The following is a 19233-nucleotide window of genomic DNA, read 5'->3' as shown; positions in this document are numbered from 1 at the left end:
TTCCAATTATCACAATCAAACACCATACTTATATCTTATTTTTATCCAATACATCTTTAAATTTATCGTTATTTTTTAACCAAACACTAAAAAAAGAAACTGGGATACCAACTTCCTTTGTTCCAGATAAGTCCTCATTTTATATCTATCCTAATATCTTTCTTATCCCGTAACCAAACCAGTGCTAAAGCACAATCTCCTGTTTATTTGAAATCAAAATACTAAACTAAGCCACTTTCCAGCTTAAGATGTACTGCATTTTTTACTATGCTTTACCCTAAAAGAAAGAACATAAACACAACAGTGAACAGTTGGAAACAATCATCTCTTTAAAGTTGGATATTGCACAAGATGTTACTTTGCTCCTCTTATTAAATATTGCTTCTATAGACATTGTAACAGAGCAATTACTTATTTACAAGATAATTTATACATGACAGTAGCAAATGAATCAAGTTTCACGATCCATGAAGCAAACTGCCATGATGTCATGAATGATCATTGGCACGATCTTTTCCCTCTGGAAAGCAGCTTTTGCTCAATTACATGAAGCAGGCATCTTTGATACCTGAAGCTTTTCCCAATTCCTGTTACTTATCCTGGGGAGGAAACAAAAATTACAATCTTAATTAAGAAGAATATAGGCACAAAAATAAATATAAGTGCGCTTGGGAGATGGTTGAATAAAACTACATCAAATAGGCCAAATAAATAATAAAATATAAAAAAGGACTCGGAGTAACATAATCCTATTTGGAATTTGATGCGGAACAACATCAATGACTAATAGTGTCTATCTAATATAACATATGTTTTAGTCTTTACACTCTGTGTCAGTTTGCCAACAGGAGAAGGCATATTATATTCCCAACCATCGATTCCAAAAGATCTTTTCAGACTTCTTTCAACTATCGTAAGGAAAGCTTTCAGATAAACGAATTCATCAAGAAATTTCGCAGGTAAAGCTCCAGTCATCATCAGACTAAATAGATATAGAATTACATGAAGGGAGCAGCATAGTAAAACAGGGGAATCGTACTTTAATTGTGAAAAGGATGCTGGTGTCAAAGATTTGCTGGCCAGGAGTAACCTTTAGCCCATCTACAAATCCAGCACGAGGAGACTTCACAACATGCTGAAACCAGTGATAAAGAATATCAATAAAAGCTTGAAAAAGAAATTAAAACATGTAAAGTTGACAAAACAATCTTTATGAACCTCCATCTTCATTGCTTCCAGGACCAAGATAGGTTGTCCTTCCTCCACCGATGCACCATCCTCTACCAAAACTTTTACTACTAAACCGGCCATGGGTGCCAAAACACTCCCTTTAGGTTGAGATGTCATCTCAAAAGAAGGTTTAGACTGTGAAGCATCATCAACAGATTGCTCAACCCTTACAGTTTGCCTGTAGTGATGATGATGTTCGCCATGCCAGATATGTATGTGTTTGCTGCTATCCTAGTGACAATGGATCAGTAGAACAGCTCAGAGATATGAAGTTCACAAAAGGAAATATTTTTCATCACTATGCACGACATTTAATGGCCTCCACAAATATTTTTCATCCCTAATTAATGGCCTCTATAGAAATCATACTAATAGCAGGTAAGAGGCTGACCTTTGAATAAAATGCTAAAGTTACATTTGTTTGCAGGCCACCAGCATCAACTCTGTAATCATTGTTCCCTATGTGCACAACTTTGACATCCAAACCATGAGAATCACCATTTTCAATCTGGTCATATATAGAAATGACATATCAGAATTTCCAGATCTTAGATGGATATAAAAGTGTGAAGCAAGAGACTGCAAGGAACATCTAGTCAGAATTTCCAGATCTTAGAACAGAATCAACTCTCTCCCAGTGCCAGCTGGAAATTGGAACCACTCCTTAATCTAAGATGCATCCTCACAAGAAAATGGCTGAAAGCATAAGGGACAGATTCCTTCATTCCAACATGTTGTGAATAACAAATTACCTTATTTCACGAGATTTACTACCTTAACAATGAACTGCACACATTTCTTTCAAAACTAGAAATTAGAATGTTCAATACATAATTTGACCTGAGTCAGAGGTTCTATCTGATTGAAAAAAAACCTGACATGTTTCAAATAGAAATATGCCTGCACAATTTATTAATCATTTGATCATGTGTTATGCATTTGCTGGAGTATATATATATACATATGTTACCTCAATAAAATAACTTCCATCAGGCATATATGTAATGTCGAGTCTCAAAAGCTCCTTGCAGAAGCCATCAAGCTCCTTATCCCACTCGAGTTCCACTACACTTTTGTTAGTGTGATGCATTCTAAAAGGTGGATGAGTATACCATAAAGAGAGATGCCTGTTCTCATCTGCAACATATTCAAGACACAACATCATATCATAAAATAACCTGCCACTGCAGCTCGGAGGCCAGAAGATACATGAAAAGGTACAAGTAACCTACTGAGAAGAGATTCTCTAGAAATGATGTTGTCCTTCTCGGAAATGCAGGCAGCAACCAACATAGCACCAAGCTCAGCAGCTGCTTTGTCAGGTGCTTTGTCAGTAGAATCTATCTGAAGGTCATTTCGATAATGCTCGATAAAATGTGTTTCAACTAGGCCATTCTCAAATGCCCAATGACCTGCAAGTCCTCGGAGGAACATTATATTGGTCGGCAAACCTGCAATCTGCAAAGACTGTAGTCAAGGCATGCCTGAGAAGACAATATATTAAAAGTACATGTTCAAGTGCTTTGAGAATAGCATTAAGTTTTCTCCAGGTGGAAATTCATCAAACTTAAAGAGCCTTGGCCAAGCCCGACTTTAATAACAATGGAAAGGAAGAAGGGTCCACAGTATGCATACACGGTTAATGCATGTGTTAAAAGAAAAAAAAGAAATGCACTGTTAAAGGGGACTACATGATTAATTTGATACTTCCCTCTGCAATAGTTTTATCTTATTAGTATCTACCACTACGAAAATAGATTAAGTACCATCCAATTCTATAAGAAAGGAGAACTATGCGTTACATTCTTGAGTCATGAATTTTGCATTGCTAAGTCAAACAACAAGATAAGCATCTAAATTACATTATTATATTTTTTTTTATTATGCAATGTTACCCAATGGGTGTCATACTGCTAAATCCAAGTGAAGAAGTAGTCAAAGTGAATATCTCAAAAGTTCTGACATCCATCCAGAACAGCTAAAAATATCATATGCACCTGAAAGTTCAACAAGCAGTTCTTTAGCTTGACTAATGCAGCATTGCGACTTTCACCCCATACAACGAGCTTGGCTATCATAGGATCATAATGCATGCTGACAGTGTCTCCTTCCTCTACTCCCGTTTCAACTCTGACTGTTTGAGAATTACATATTAGAAGGCACATTTTAACATCAGAAACAGAAGGTAATAATCTCATTGGTCATATGACCTGTTGGGTTCGCAGGAACTGGCCGATAGTGGTGTAGGGTTCCAGTTGCAGGAAGAAACCCTCTTGGGACATTTTCAGCATATATTCGAGCTTCAAACGCATGCCCTAACATCAGCACAAGATAGTAAATATCATACTATCTAGAAGTATTTCTTTGCACAAACGATGGACAAGTTATGATATATTTGAAGAATACCATATGATTTTACCAAATGAACTTAAGAAAAACAATTGCACAAGAATATAACTGAACTAAACATTACTATCTACCAATAAAACTAGTGCGTGAAATTATGCGATTAAAGTTTACCATTTAAGGGCACTTGTTCCTGGGTAATTGGCAGAGGTTCTCCATTTGCCACACGAATTTGCCACTCCACTAGATCTTGACCAACAACCATCTCAGTAACAGGGTGTTCAACCTTCAAAATTTTAATGTAATAAATCAGGTAAATTTGTTACATCAGCAGGATTTGCAACTTTGCATCATAATGCTCAATTGTGCATGCACATGCCTGTGCAGACATACATAATAAGCTTTTCAAGAAGAAAAAAAATTGATAAGGCTAACTGACACATGAACATGCGGATGCGTTTTGTGAATTGTGATTCATTTTAATAGATGACCTTATTTAAGAGCCGCTCTTTGGTTCATGATCCTAAATTACGAGCCAATCACAAAGCGAATTTTATTGTCATGTAGCCTTATATAATTAACCGAGCCCCTATCTTTGCTTGATCTATCCTTCAGTAACAAATTGGGTACACATTTCTAGAATTCGATACTAGGACGACAGCCACTAGTTCAAAAAAATTGCCAACTTTTTCATGGAATATTCTCAACCTCAAGTTCTATTATACTGGATACTATACTGTTGGAAAATTCTTGGCATCTCCATTCACATAAACACTCATACTCATGAGCTTCTCAAGAAAGTTATTACAGTACTAAATTATCCAAATTGTACCTGAAGACGAGTATTCATTTCCATGAAATAGAATTGGCCTGAAAGCGTATCCATTATAAACTCCACCGTTCCAGCATTGTGATAACCAACTGCCTTCATACAAGTGGAAAAAGAGTCTGAAAGTGTACCCACTTGTGCAAAATTTTAATGTAAATACATGCAATAGACAAATGCTGAAATTAGTAAATAATACAAAGTAAAAGTATGGGCCACAAGTTTGAAAGTCCAAAGAAAGAATACAAGAGCATCATGATAGTGAAACTAAAACACAGAATGGCCACATTTAAGATATATTGGATAAACAAATGTACAGTGCAAACTGCAAAGTACAAGCAAAAGAACTAGCATAAATTTCACGCTGTATAATTTTACTAAGAACATTCATTGCCAAGAAACACATCACAGAAGGGGTGTAAGTGAATCGAGTCTGAGTGAGCCAGTTTCTACTCCAGCTCGGCTTGAAATGAATTTCAGACCTTTTAGGTTCGGCTGATCTACATTTGAGTTGAGCCTAAACTGTGCCTATTATGGAGACACATGAGTTATTGGACCAAGATCTAAGAGTTATGAACTGTACATAATTTATATTAAATATATATTAATAAATAATAATTTTGAGTTTATCGAGCTGAGCCTAAACGAGCTGGCTTGTGCTCGAGCTTAGCTCGAAATTCATTTCGACTTGAAATTTGGCTTAGGTTCGGCTCATTTATATATAAGTTGAACCCAAGGTGAGCTCAGACTGCTCATTTATTTTAACAGCCCTAATTACAAGTCCTAGGAGATTGACATTTGGAAAATACATCACAACGGAAAAGAGGGAAAAAAATAGTAACTACAAACAATAAGGCTCTAACCTACTAAAAATTTCCAGTTAAAATGAGTAGAAGAAAATTGAAAATCAGAAGAATTTTAATGCAAGTTGATTGACCAATTGACGCATATGCTAGAGCTTGCAGATGATGCTATTTAAACAATACAAAACTATAGAGTCTCATATCTGTCTCCTCAAATTTAAAAAGTGTTGGCTCTATAGTTTTGTATTGTTTACCTGCAAAGAATATATAAGAGTACATAATTGTTATATTTCAATTGGAACGAACTACATTTTATAATCCTTATAGTAATATATAAGATTGAAATGAAGCATATCACCTTGGCAGCAGAGACAGCAGCTTCACCTAAGTGAGACTGGAACTCATTAGTGACATTTGGCTGCAGAAATGGAATTAGTTAAACTATGATCAATATACTCTAAATTTCAGCAATAAAAGGAGATGGAGTCTACTGCAGGAGCTTCTTCAATTATTTTCTGGTGCCTTCTTTGCAGACTGCAATCTCTCTCATACAGATGGATGACATTCCCATGTTTGTCTCCGAAAACCTTCATGTAGTAAAGACAAATTACATATAACAGTAACTGACAATGATAACTAAATCAATAAGCTTGCACATTACTGATGGTCACATAAGTTTGCTGTTTGCATATTATTTTTAGTCACAAGCTAATTATAGACTAGGCATTGCATTACATGCAGATAAAAATGATTGTACCAAAAACGTTCCAGGATAGTTGACCTTTCTTTCTCACGAAGGGCTAAATCCTAGTGCATTAACCGTTCAATTTCTAAAATAGAATAAGAAAATTGTGCATTAATCGTTTAAATGCATAGAGTGAGATGATAACCATTCATGCAAAATAAATATCTAGATGTCAACAGGCAAACAGTACTAATCAGATCTCAGTTCAGATAAATTACTCAGAAATTCATGTCAACAAGATCATAGGAAATACTGAAAGTAGGCAATGTCTGGCTATAAATCTTCTGACTTACAACAGCAGAAAAAGAGTCTGCAGATTTTAGTGACGTTTTCATAATAATATACTATTACAGAAACAAGTATCTGCCGGATGATTTATACTAGATGATGGTCTCACAGTTGTGGCTGTGCACAAATGTCATACAGAGCACAGATGGGGAAGCACAATCAGAAATGTTCATTAGACCAGGGCAGTCATTGATGGAATCTCAAAATGACCATCCTTTAAGTTAACCAATTGGTGATCGAACTGTAGAATTCTGGTGCAACATAAATGTTACCTGGTCCTCATGAGAGGGTGTGGATGCAATAATCAATTAAAACTTAAATAGACCAAAATGATTTGCAATAAATATAGCATATGTTTTATTAGGTACAAGAAAAGTACAGTAAGATGTTCCAAAATTTGTGATTATGCAAGGAAAAAAAGAAAAAAATTCTAATAATCAGAAATTTCAACAACAAACAGCAGGAGATGATTTGTTTACTATTTGTACCTGAACTTCTACATGTCTGGGTTGAGTTATATATTTCTCAAGCAAGATCGTACTTATGCCAAAGGAAGCTGCAGCTTCGCGTTGTGCTCCTAGAATAGAATCAACAAAGTCACCAGGTCCTTGGACTATTCTCATTCCCTGGAGAAAAAGTACCATATGAATGCTAAGACAACAGAAGAGACCTAGGACAAAAGCTTGTTGATAATATGCATTATTCACATAGTGTTGCCATCTGGGTGTCTAAGAAACCAAGTATTCATCACCGTTACAACTATGACATAATAAATTGCTACACATAAAGACAGTAGCAGGAAAATATTGCATCAACATTTTATTTCATTCTCACTATAACTTCTAAAGATGATAGTAATAAACAAGTCCCTGTTGATTTGCGTTTTTCAGGTCTGTTAAAAGTGAATTTGGAGGTAGTGTCAATGAGACAGAAACCATGGCCTATAAAACTTAGAAGAGCTTGCATCACGCATAAGTTCACAAAGGATATGATCAATATATTTGGTGCTAAGAGAAATTCTCAGTTGCGAATCAGAATCAGCACATATGATAATCATAATTGAATATGAAATAATTACAATATACAGCAGCCATAAAGTTTTAATGCCACTTGCTCTACTCATCTGTTAAAGATGCCATACCTTTCCCCCACCACCATGGGTGGGCTTTATTAAAATTGGATATCCAATCTTTTCAGCCTCAGATTTTAAGAATTCAATGTCCTGTTCAGCTCCATGGTAACCAGGAACGAGTGGCACCCCAGCTGCCCCCATAATCCTCTTTGACGCACTAATATTGACATGATGTGAGAATATGACTAAGTTTTTGACATCTCATATCAAACCACATAAAAACAATTTATATAGTACATAACATATATTTGGGGAAATCAGAAGAAGATGAATACCTCTTATCACCCATATCTCGGATGGCAGATGCTGGAGGCCCAATAAATGCAAGCCCTTCATCTTCACAAAGTTGTGCAAAATCAGCACTCTCTGAAAGGAAACCATACCCTGGATGTATAGCCTACATTATACAATGTAGATATCCTAAGATAAATGTAGTTTCATGCATAAATCACCTTATTCCAACAACAAAAAATGAGTATAGTACCCAATGAGGCAATGATCCTCCCAAAATTGATTAAACTGAACTTTTACTAACCCAAAATTTAGACTTTATTTAAATAGGATTACAAATGATGAATTGATCGGAACAATATTAACTCTGTCCCTGACGTTTACAAATTTAGATCGAGATTGGTTCCCATGGTTTCCTTTTGTGTAAAAGAGATCCTGAGGTTCGCAATTTTGAAAATTTTGATCCTTCACAGTGATCCCTCTGGTTTGCAACTTTTCAAAATTACTTCCTATTGATTCAAGCCGTTGGCTCGAGATTAATCTTTATGCCATAAGTTAATTCTAAGATGTTGAAACCAATGCAGGCATCTCTCTTACAAAAATGAATCCATAAGGGCCAATTCTATACATTTATAAATTTCTCGATCAATATCTTAGAAATGAAACAGCAATTACAACTTAAGAATATAGTCCAATAGAATGGGCGGATAAACTAAAATAGGAAAGGAAGAGGAGAAAAGTGAAACCTGGGCCCCGGTTCGAAGGGCGGCCTCGACGATCGCGGAGGCGTTGAGGTAGCTGGACCGGGCCGGCGGCGGCCCGATCCGAACGGCCTCGTCTGCCGACTTCACGTGGAGGGAGGTCCGATCCGCATCGCTGTAGACCGCCACGGTTCGGATCCCGAGACGCCTAGCGGTCCGCATCACCCGGCAAGCGATCTCCCCCCGGTTCGCCACCAGGATCTTCTCGATGCTTCCCGACCCCTTCTCCTCCCTAGTAGACGAGAACGACGAGGAGAGGCGCCTCGAAAGGGGAACTCTAGAGCTAGGGTTTAGAATTGGAATTCGAGGTCGGATCCTTCGGCGAATAAGCGACGCCATTGGTGTACTCTTGAGCTCGCTCGCTCGCTCAATGCGATGGCAATTTGGATGGAGGAGGGAGGAATTGGGCGGAGTAGCTTATTTTATAGAGGAAGTTTGACGGCTGGGATTGCTTCAATTATTATTGGAAGATGGGTTGGAGGGGTGTGATCTTCTCTGCAGTAGTGTGGATAAGGTCGAATAGTAGAGTACTTTGCTCTTATCTATCTTACGTGTTAGGCGGGTGTACGCAGTAGGACGACTAGACCAAACTTCTTGCAACTTTGAAAAATTATAAGGGTTAATTGTATCTATCTCCAAATTTAACATATTATTTACTAAAATATGTGTCAAAAAATAATTATTATAATTTAGTGGTTAGATGCTCTAGTTAAAAATGACGAAAGAAGTATAATTTTTCAATAATATGTTAAAAAAAATATAAATTAATAATTTTGGCAAAAAAATAATAATAATTGCACATAGATTATAATTACAAGGAAGTTAAAATATATTTTCCTCAATAACTCTTTTGTATTTAGCTTGCATTATTACCTATATAAAAAAAACAGTTTATCGTTACAAGTTTGCTGTGATAAATACTTCTGATACTTCTTAACTTTTAGAGCATCTCCAACCGAGCTCCTAAATTTGGAGCCCTTCCAATCGGGTTCCAAATGGGGCTCCAAATTTGGAGCGAGATAAAAGACACAGTAGAGCTCCAAATTTGGAGCCACGTCTAAAAATTTGGAGCCCAACTCCAATACTATTCAACTTTTATAAATACCAATTTTGCCCTACAAAAGTTTAATTTGAAAATTTAAATTCCGTATGTATTCTTTATTAATAATCTAATTAATTAAACTTAATATATAATTAGTTTTGCTAATCAATTTTTAACAAAAATAGTACCATTAGAATTCTCTCATCCAGATTTTTAAAATGAGTCTAATATTAAATTATTTAATTTATTTTAAATAATTTATTTTTATTTTTATTTTGTGTAATATAATTTTGATGTTTTTAATTTAAAAAATAGTAATTTAAAATTATTTGTGAAACTATTCAATATTAGTCTTATTATAAAGATATCGATGAGAGTTTTATAACCATATATTTTTATTAAAAAAATAATATTATTAAGAGATTTAGCATATATATATATATATTATTAATTAAATAACCAATATAGAGCCCGGTCCATTGGAGCGCACCGGGCTCAGCCCTCTCGTAGAGATGCTCTAAGACTAAAACTCACTTAAAATATCCATACGGTTGGGCTTTCTAGGCCTCTAGTTTGGCCCAGCCCAATGTTTATAGCGCTGTTTCAAATATTGATACAATAAATAAATTCGAGAATAAATAGCCCGTAAAGGATAAAAATCTCATTTTATCACAAATAAGAAGACTATTTTTATTCTCTATCACAATTTTCATAATTTTCTTTTATCCAGTACAATAATATATCATAAATACTCGCCATCGATGTATACACCCAACTACAACCTATCCCACCAAACCCAATTGATGCACGACAAGGACCACCTTCTCACTCGTTTATGCTAAACGTGCAATTTATCACTTAGATGGTATAGCTTATGGTGTTAATTGGGGGCTTATTTGCACGAGAAACACCCACTATTTTAAGTTTGCTCCTATTATTTTTTACACAAATTATTTTTTTTTAAATTTAAATATTAGACCATATGCGTTTAAAATTTGTCAATCCACTCAATAACTTAGATGAAATTTTAAAAGTATCTATAAGAATTGCCCAAGTTTTAATGAGAAAGTTATATATAAGTCTATTACCGATTCAGGGACATTGAAAAAATATATTATAAAATTGAAAAAAAAATTATATGTAAATTTATTTCTAAGACTTAGCAATTTAATTAAAAATTTTGAAACTTTTATTAAATTGTCAACTAAGATAAAATACACTTAATATCATATAAAGAAAATTTGAAAAAAAAAATTAAGGAGTTGGAATTCAGCTAGCTAGTACATCAGAGGTTCGATTTCGACTCAATCTATCCCACCCTTCGTCTCAAACAGTCTTATTGGCAACTCTTTCTTTCTTTTCCATCAACTCAGTGGGCAGCTCTATAATCTTCTCTAAAATATATCTAAATTATAACAATAAAAATATTAGACACTTAAATAAATGCTTGGGGGTGGGTAGTCTGGTCCAAAACTCTCTGTTTGGGCTTCTTCAGTCACCTCAATTCCGAGACAAAAAGACAATAGAAAACAAAAAGGACGAAGACTTTTTATTGTGATCATGAGAATCAAATCATTGGTCGGCTATGGTTGAGGGAGTAAATATTCTCCATGATCTAATAAAAAATAAGCCTAAGCCAATGCATGCATTGATTAATTTCAAATTGAGTTCGCCTAAATTAGGTATTCCATTTTATTATTGTTAAAATAAAGTTTTTATTAAAAATAAATTAGTATTAAATTAGTATACAGTATAAAATGTAATTTTGATAAATAAATATTTATATTCTAGAATAAAAATATTATGGTGTTCAAGTTGTTATCCTCGAAAAAGAAAAAAAAAGTTTAATGAAATGGGGGAGGGGCCCTAAGAATTTTTGTTATATATGCAAATGGAATAAGCCATATGACCACAATCAATTAAGATGGAGATCGCAATTTAAAGTTATTTTAGTCGCTTAGGTATGGAGTCATGGTCACCCCCTTGTCACGCACCTACCTGAACTTGGATCAACGCAATATGGCGTTGAAGGCACGCAGTACGAAAGGGGAAGTTTTGGTTAAAATTGACACATCCCAAGGGTAAACCGACAATATAATAAGTTATAAAAACATGTGGTTATTTGCAAAAGCTTGCTAATAATTCTTTACCAAACGATAATATAAGAAGGAACCTGGAAACTTTGGGGTTGGGGGTGCTAATAAGAATTGAATGAATTGAAGGACCTTTTTGCTAAAAAAAAGGTTTAAAATAAAGAACCAGCATCAGTGTATCTCAAGTAAACCACCAGGCAGTGCAATCAAACAAGGAAGGATTGTTACTAATTTTAATGCATCTATCGATTCGGCGAAATTATTGGAATTAATTGTTATCCGTCCCACTATTCACTGCACTATTCCAAGTATTAATCATTACTCCCCATCATCGTCCAACCACCCAATCCCAATTCCCACTAGTCTGCCAAAATTTTAGCATCCCAATTCCTTTTAACTCTTCTGGCTCTGTCTTTGTCCTTGTGCTATGATTTCGCTTTCCTTTTTCCTGTGCCCTGCTCTGGAGTCTGTACGTGGGAACAGAGGAGGAGTTGTATAAGAAGAATCTTTACTGACACAGAGAAATCATAGAGGAGAAAGTGGGGAAAAAAAAATCCTTCGTTTGGTTCAGAAATGGGCTGAGAGTGATGGGCAGCAGCTGGATCTTTTGGTGCAGCTGCAGAGTTGAGACGATCCATTGCCGAAGTTGGTCATGGTAGTTGCCTTCTTCTTGCAGAAAGATTGGTTTTTTTAGCCCCCTTCTTCTTTGGACAATTTTTGGGCATCTAAGATTTATTTGCTGGTTTTTTAGTGATCTTTTTCTACTTCATGGTTACCCGATCTTTTGTGTTGATTCCCTGGTTTTGATTGCTGTTGATCTGAGTCCTCTTTTGCTATACATATTGGTGTTTGGATCTTTTTCCAAGTGATGGGGGAAAGAAGATACATTTCGTTGCAGAGCAATTAAAGGCAGATGTCTGACTTAATTTCTTTTTTTTTATTGATGATGTTGGTAATGATTTGCTTTTGTTAAAAGTTTCTTATATTGAAGTGCAGATGATTCTTTGCCTCTCTATCTAATTTCTTTTCTTCAGGTGGTTTGGTTTCAAATGGAGGTAATGCAAGGTGGTTTCTGTGATCCTTGATTGCAATTTTCTTTTCTTTTGAGGTACTCTTTATTCCTTGGGAAATTTAGAGTTAGGATTTATTCTCCAAAATTTAACAATCAAATCCCAAATCCACATTCTTTTCTTGCAGGGTTTCTGAGTTGCTGTAGTAGTTAGTATTCAGTTCTTCTTCCAGTTCGGATCCACTGCATTGGTTTCTTATCGTACTGGTACAAGATAAAAGTCTTTTTCAAACCAAATCTACTGTTTGTTTGCTGCTTGGAGTAATGGCAACTTTGTCACATACTGAGTCCAGACGCTTGTATTCCTGGTGGTGGGACAGTCACATGAGTCCCAAAAACTCAAAATGGCTTAAGGAAAATCTTGAAGGTAATTATTTGTGCATTATGCTTAAAAGAAGCAATTACCTATGAATTGTCCAATCTAAGGGAGCTTCTGCAAGCGAAAAACATTTTTAGGAAGTTTGAATTTCGCGGATTATACTGCATGATGCTCTTAATCATGTCAATAACAAAATCATTATGTGCTCTTTTTCTCCTGCCAAAATTATTATTTACAGTTGAAGTGATCGCGTTTATGTACATGCTTTAATAGCAGACATGGATAGCAAAGTCAAAGCGATGATCAGGATCATCGAAGAGGATGCTGAATCCTTCGCGAAAAGAGCAGAGATGTTCTACAAGAGACGCCCTGAGTTGATGAATTTGGTCGAAGAACTTTACCGAGGATACCGAGCTTTAGCTGAGAGATATGACCATGCAAATGGTGCACTTCGACAGGCTCATCAAACAATGGCAGAAGCTTTTCCAGATCAAATCCCATTTGAATTGGATGATGAGATATCGTCTACATCTGTATATGAGTCAGACCTGCATAATCTTGATATGCCTGATCCACTCATTTCTGCTTTGCTTGGCCCTACTGATCTACGTAAGGACACTAAAGGTATGTCTTGGACAATCAATTTCACCAGAAAAGAATAGGAACTTTTAAAGAACATGATCTATTATGATAAATGAATGATATGGTTGCAGTTGGAGAAGAAGCACTCCAGAAAGAAATATCAAGGTTATTACTAGAAAACCAAGATCTCAAGAGCCAAATCGCATCACAATCAAAGCGCGGTGATGAAGCTGAATCAGCAGTTCTCGGTCTGAAAGAGACTCTATCTGAATCAGAGGCTGAAAATGAAATAGTATTATCAAACCTGAAGGCTGAATTATGTCAAACTCAGGAAGAGTTAAAGAAGCTTAAAGATGAGGTGCAAACTGCAGTCAATAGTTTAAGCAATGCTGGTGAGAGGTCCCTAATGCTGGAGAAAGAAAACCAATCTCTGCAGACAAAAGTGCATGAGCTTAAACAAGAGCAGCAAGAAGAACATAATGAGAAGCAAGCAGAGTTGGAAAAACTTAGAATCTCTATACAGGAAGAGCATCTACAAAGAATGCAGGCTGAAATGGCTTGTTTAACTTTAGCGAAGATGCTAGAAGAATCTCAAGAAAAATTGAGGAATTTGGTTCTGGAGATTCAAGGTGAGGTAGGTAGGTTGAAAGACATGGAAACTAATGAAGTTAGAGTAGAAGAAGAAATAAAGAAGATTAGGGAAGAAAATAGAATGCTGAATGATGAAAACCGATCTTCTACCGATAGGATAATTGACCTGCAGGATCAAATAATTTTCTTGAAGGATGTACGAGGAAAACTTGAAGATAAAGTGTCTCTCCATGTAGAAGAAAAGAAGGTTCTTCAAAAGGAAATTTCTCGTCTCAAAGAAGACAAAGCTGATTTAGAGAGGAGGCACTCTTTTATCACAAAGCAAATAGAAGATGTCAATTCAAATGTAGAGTCACTTCAGAAATTAGTACAAGAGTTGAGAGATGGAAACATGAAGCTAAAATATATCATCAAGAATCATGAGGATCTAGAAGTTCATGTTGAGATTCTGAAACATTTGGAGATGTCAGAAAAGAATGTAATTTTGATAAATTCTTTGTCAGTCGCAAATACGGAGTTGGAAGTATTACGAAAACAAAAGAAGACATTAGAAGACTCCTGTGTATACCTCCACTCCAAGATTTCCACCCACCAATCAGAACGAGTTCTGCTGGTCTCGAAGATAGAGACTATATCTCAGAATATGGAGAAAATGTCAGCGCAAAATATTTTTTTGGACAATTCCTTATGTGACACAAATGTCGAACTTGAAGGCCTGAGAGAAAAGCTGAAAGACTTGGAAGAATCCTGTCAGCATCTTTGTGATCGCAATTCCGTTCTTCTATATGAAAAGGAATCTCTTGTCTCTAAGGTAAATGATTCAAGACATTTCTGCTTCTCTCTTCTGCACTTCAAACCATTCAGTCAGTCAACGGGACTTGTTTTCTTCAAAATTTGATGATTGACTTCAATTATTTGGGTATTGTTTGCATTACAGTTTAAATTTTATGTTGGAGCCCCTAATTATTTTGTCTACGTAATACCTGATATTTCACAAGTTCTTTTTTCTATTAGTTATGTCTATAGTTCTTATAGGCTGGAGGCATTCTTGCGAGCTAATCCTTATTCTGAATTTATGTTCCAGGTAGAAAGCATTAGCAAGACTCTAGAGAACTTGGAAAGTAAATATGAAGAATTAGAAGGCAAATACTTGAATCTAGAGAGGGAGAAAGATTTGACCTTCCACCAGGTCACGGAAGTGCAAGAGCTAATGCGACAAGAAAGGGAGGAGTGCAAGAATCTTGTCCACTCCAGCAAGGGACAGCTTAGTGCTTTGGAGAAGCAGATCTGCCTGCTGCAAGAAGGAGGCCGCCGTCGGGAGGAGTATCTTGAAGTAGAACAGCAAAAGATCATAAATGCTCAAATTGAGGTTTTTATCTTGCAGAGATGCTTATGCGATATGAAGGAAAATAATTTGATCCTCTCAGTAGAATTGCAGAAGCATCAAGAGAAGTCAATGTGTGCAGAGAAACAGAATTTGGAACTCACAGGGAAGCTAACCAACTGGATTAGTTTGATTTTAAAAGTACTTAATCTGGATCACAAGTATGGTTCTTTGGATGGTATGAAAGATGATTTAGCTTTGCAATTAATTTTGCATGAGATTTCGTACTTGTTGAATAGAGTTTCAGATGCTCAGGATGTAAAACAGAACCATATTCTTGAGAAATCAATTGTTACTCTTCTGCAGCATTATGGGCAGGAAGTGGCAGATCTGAGATCAGAAAAGAACATTCTTAAGCAAGAATTTCAGACAAAGACTAAGGAAATGTCACTGCTACTAAGTGAAAAGCAAGAGCTACTTAAGATAAATGAACAGTTCTCTCAGGAGAACCAGGCTAGTTATGAAAAAGTGGCAGAAGTCCAGGATGAAATGAAGCTTCTGGTTGATCGGTTGTCAGACTTGCAAGAGTCTCGCAGTTCACTACAAAGTGAAATAACTAAGTTGCAAGAAGATAATTCCTCTCTATCAAGTACACTTCATGACATCAGGGAGAAAGAAAAATCATTGAAAGAGGAGTATTTTGTTATCCTTGAAGAAGCAACAACCATGGAACATTTTAATGGGATACTCAAAAGCGTCTGCTATGAGAAGGCATTAAATTTATTGTCATTGTGCAACGAGTTTGATAGTCTTCATGAGAGTATGAATAAGATTTACCAGGAACTCAGATTAATGAATGAAAAAATAGATGCTCTGCAAGTAGAAAACAATCACCTGAAGACGTCAGTTGGTAGTATGAACAACTGTAATTCTGCTAAATTCGAGGGTGATCTTAATGCAGAACAGGGTATGAGTGACCAACTGAATGGACAAATAAATACAGAAGAGGGCTCTGTTACACTGAAACACAGAGATGTATCACAAGCTAATCAGATGATCCGACAAGCACAATTTGTAAACCTAGAATTGCGTAGAAATCTTGAAGGGGTCAAGGTGGTGAGAGAAGAGCTAGAGAAGAACATTACAAACTTATCAGAAAACAGTGGGAACATAGAAACTGAGATTTCAAGCCTTCATAAAGAAAACAAGATGCTGAGAGAGGAGCTTCATAACTTGCAGGGTGAATTGGAAGAGCTCAGAGGCAAAAGAAAGAATCTGACGTTTGAACAGCAGAAAGGAATGGAAGTGGTTGAGTCCTGCACTGCAGAAATTTCAACCTTACTAAGCAACATCCAGTTTGCTACAATTAACGCAGCTCTCTTCCGAGAAAAGGTACTTGAGTTAATAATGACATGTGAGAACTTTGAGATAAGTGCCATGGTAGAAAGGCAAGTGCTAAAGGAAGAAGCTACTCGGAGAAATTTATATGTGGATGTGTTGAAGGAAAAGCTCAGTGCAATCAAAGTACAGAACAGAAGATTGAAAGTGGACAAGAATGGAGATTTTACCCTTCTGGGATCCTCACAGAATAACGCTGCCGACCTATCAGGACAGACAGTTGCGCTGAAAAAGGGCCTTTTATCATCAAATAAGCTGGAAAATGAGGTATTCTTTTCTCCATATTTAGTATTAGATAAAATATATCAGTTTTTGTTATCTTTTTGTTGCATCTGGAATCATCATCTTGTGTTTGTGTAACCACTAATTCTCTTTACCTATCTACTTTCAGGTAAACATATTGACCTCATTTCAGCTGTTTAACTACAGCGATAAACTGAGTGAGTATCATAATGCAATAACTCCAGCAAGAAACTTGGAATTGCAACAATTGTTTGCAACAATTAAAGCACTTAAAAAAATGGCAATGGATACCGGAATTCATTTAGAGCATGAAATTCTTGATTTCAGCTCTACTTTATCAGCTGCACAAAAACAAATTGAGATGTTGAAGTTGAAGGAAATCCTACATGATGACTTTGACGAAGTCAACTATAAGCAGATGCTGAAAGATATACAGCTTGATCTCATTCAAAATTCTTCAGAATCCAGCAATAGTGGTTTCTCTTTTGAGGAAGGAAAGAAAGGGAATTCAGATGAACCCAATGACCAAATGCTGGAATCATGGAGAATAGTTGGACAAGATGGTGACAGCTACACACAGGAATCTCCAGAGGTGAGTATGCTGCACAATATAGAGCATGTAGAGATTGACACAATGGAGATAAGTAAGGGACGCCTCTCTTGCGATCTGTTGTCTGAGAAAGAGTTGTGTGTTGACAGGCAAGAATTATCCAAAAAAGTTGGTATAGAAACTCGTCATGAGTGGAACAAAAGGGTCATTGAGAGACTCTCTTCTGATACTCAAAGGCTATTAGTTCTTCAAGCTAGTATACAGGAACTTAAAACAAATATTGAATCATCTGAAGAACACAGCAGCACTTCATGTTTCGAATTAGATAATGTCGAAGGAAAGTTAAAAGAAGCTGAGGGGACCATCTTTGAGTTGATTGATACCAACAAGAAGTTGATAAAGAATGCTGAAGACTTAACAGCATCCCCTGACAATCTTTCTGGCGAAAATTTATCTCTCAGCAGCCGAAACCAAAGGAAAATCTTAGAACGGGCACGAAAAATGTCAGAAAAGATTGGAAGGTTGGAGCTTGAGCTTCAGAAGATCCAAGATATCTTGCTAAAACTTGAAGAAGAGCATGCAAACAAGAGAACCAAAACTGCACCGCGGAAGTCAAAGGTTCTTTTGGTAGATTATCTGTATGGAAGAAGAGGTAGCCGGAGACCAAATAAAACCCCTTGTGGTTGTCTAAGGCTTACACCAGAAGAGGACTAACTCTCTTCCTTCTACAAAATATGCTAATCAACCGAAGATGTAGAAGTGTATTACTTGCAAACTTCAGATTTCAGTAAGTTATCTCCATAATTTTATGCTAACTATCTTTTAGAGAAGCCTCTGTCTCTCCATTACCATATTTATCTTATCTATCTTAATAGAGATGTTATATTGCCTGAATTGAGATTGTAAATAGTAGGCATGATCCAAAGAGTTGCTCAGGTTTTTGCATTCCATGCATGCAGTAGCACATAAGATATAATATAATTGTCTTCTAATATTAATGTACCAAGATTTAGTCTGCTGTATTAAATTCTTGAATCCCCTATGCATTGCTGCTCACATTGGTTGTTTATAGTCAAACCAAACTGACCCAGAAATAACATGGCTTGAGCCAGTGCATTTAGGACAAAAGTTCCACCCCCTTTATATATCTTTTTCTTAGCTTTAAGAAAGAGCATGTGGTTATTTAATTAGATATGATAGTGAAATCTCAACTAAAGAAAAGGATCCTCCCTATTAATCATTGAGTCTAACTTAAAAACCTAAAAGACCAAAACCGTAATCCAGAGTTAATTAGATTGTTTGAACAAGTTAAACAATTAGTTGTGAAACCAAGCTATGACCAAGTAAACAAAGGAAAGAAAGAAAGAAAGAAGAAAAAAACCCATCAATTCAACAACCCATGCAGATAACTCTTCTAGATGCAAATGATTAGCTTGCTAGTTCCTTTTATGTGGAAAATTACTAAAGAGAGACAATTTTGCAACCTTCTACACAATATTTAAAAGCCAGTGGCCATGGTGAGGGTCATAGCCATACCAAATACAATGACATGCATATTTCTGGCATTTGAGGTCCAAGTTGGAATTTGCCAATAAAATTATCACCCAAATTATTAAATTATTCTTCGTTCACAGGATAAATTCAAATCTCCTTGTAGTGC

General features: G+C 36.0%; 2 protein-coding genes across 5 annotated transcripts; one reads left to right on the top strand and one right to left on the bottom strand.

Moving 5' to 3' along the window:
* Window positions 1–342: 342 nt before the first annotated feature.
* Window positions 343–8751, bottom strand: LOC140784830 (methylcrotonoyl-CoA carboxylase subunit alpha, mitochondrial). Its single transcript, XM_073132414.1, has 16 exons — window positions 8348–8751; window positions 7646–7767; window positions 7380–7527; window positions 6727–6864; window positions 5697–5792; window positions 5564–5623; window positions 4409–4501; window positions 3751–3862; window positions 3441–3545; window positions 3228–3364; window positions 2463–2688; window positions 2201–2367; window positions 1622–1738; window positions 1219–1461; window positions 1040–1135; window positions 343–599 (listed from the first exon to the last, which is right to left on the bottom strand). The coding sequence occupies exons 1-16, from the start codon at window positions 8699–8701 to the stop codon at window positions 591–593; spliced, it is 2223 nt and encodes a 740-aa protein (XP_072988515.1). The 5' UTR covers window positions 8702–8751; the 3' UTR covers window positions 343–590.
* Window positions 8752–11842: 3091 nt separating this feature from the next.
* Window positions 11843–18467, top strand: LOC140784718 (protein NETWORKED 1D-like). Of its 4 annotated transcripts, none has more exons than XM_073132250.1 (7): window positions 11843–12152; window positions 12532–12605; window positions 12695–12933; window positions 13162–13509; window positions 13599–14869; window positions 15143–17047; window positions 17172–18467. In XM_073132250.1, exons 3-7 carry the CDS (start codon window positions 12831–12833, stop codon window positions 18285–18287), a joined length of 4743 nt encoding a protein of 1580 aa, XP_072988351.1. In that variant the 5' UTR covers window positions 11843–12152; window positions 12532–12605; window positions 12695–12830; the 3' UTR covers window positions 18288–18467. The 4 variants fall into 4 exon arrangements, with proteins under 4 accessions (XP_072988351.1, XP_072988349.1, XP_072988352.1 ...); XM_073132248.1 differs by having other exon boundaries at window positions 11920–12152; window positions 13159–13509; XM_073132251.1 differs by having other exon boundaries at window positions 12025–12449.
* Window positions 18468–19233: the final 766 nt, after the last annotated feature.

Source organism: Typha latifolia, chromosome 3 (assembly GCF_019914945.1).
Source record: "Typha latifolia isolate L0001 chromosome 3, TyphaL0001v2, whole genome shotgun sequence".
Taxonomy (NCBI): domain Eukaryota; kingdom Viridiplantae; phylum Streptophyta; class Magnoliopsida; order Poales; family Typhaceae; genus Typha; species Typha latifolia.
This window is presented reverse-complemented; position numbering and strand designations above follow the sequence as displayed.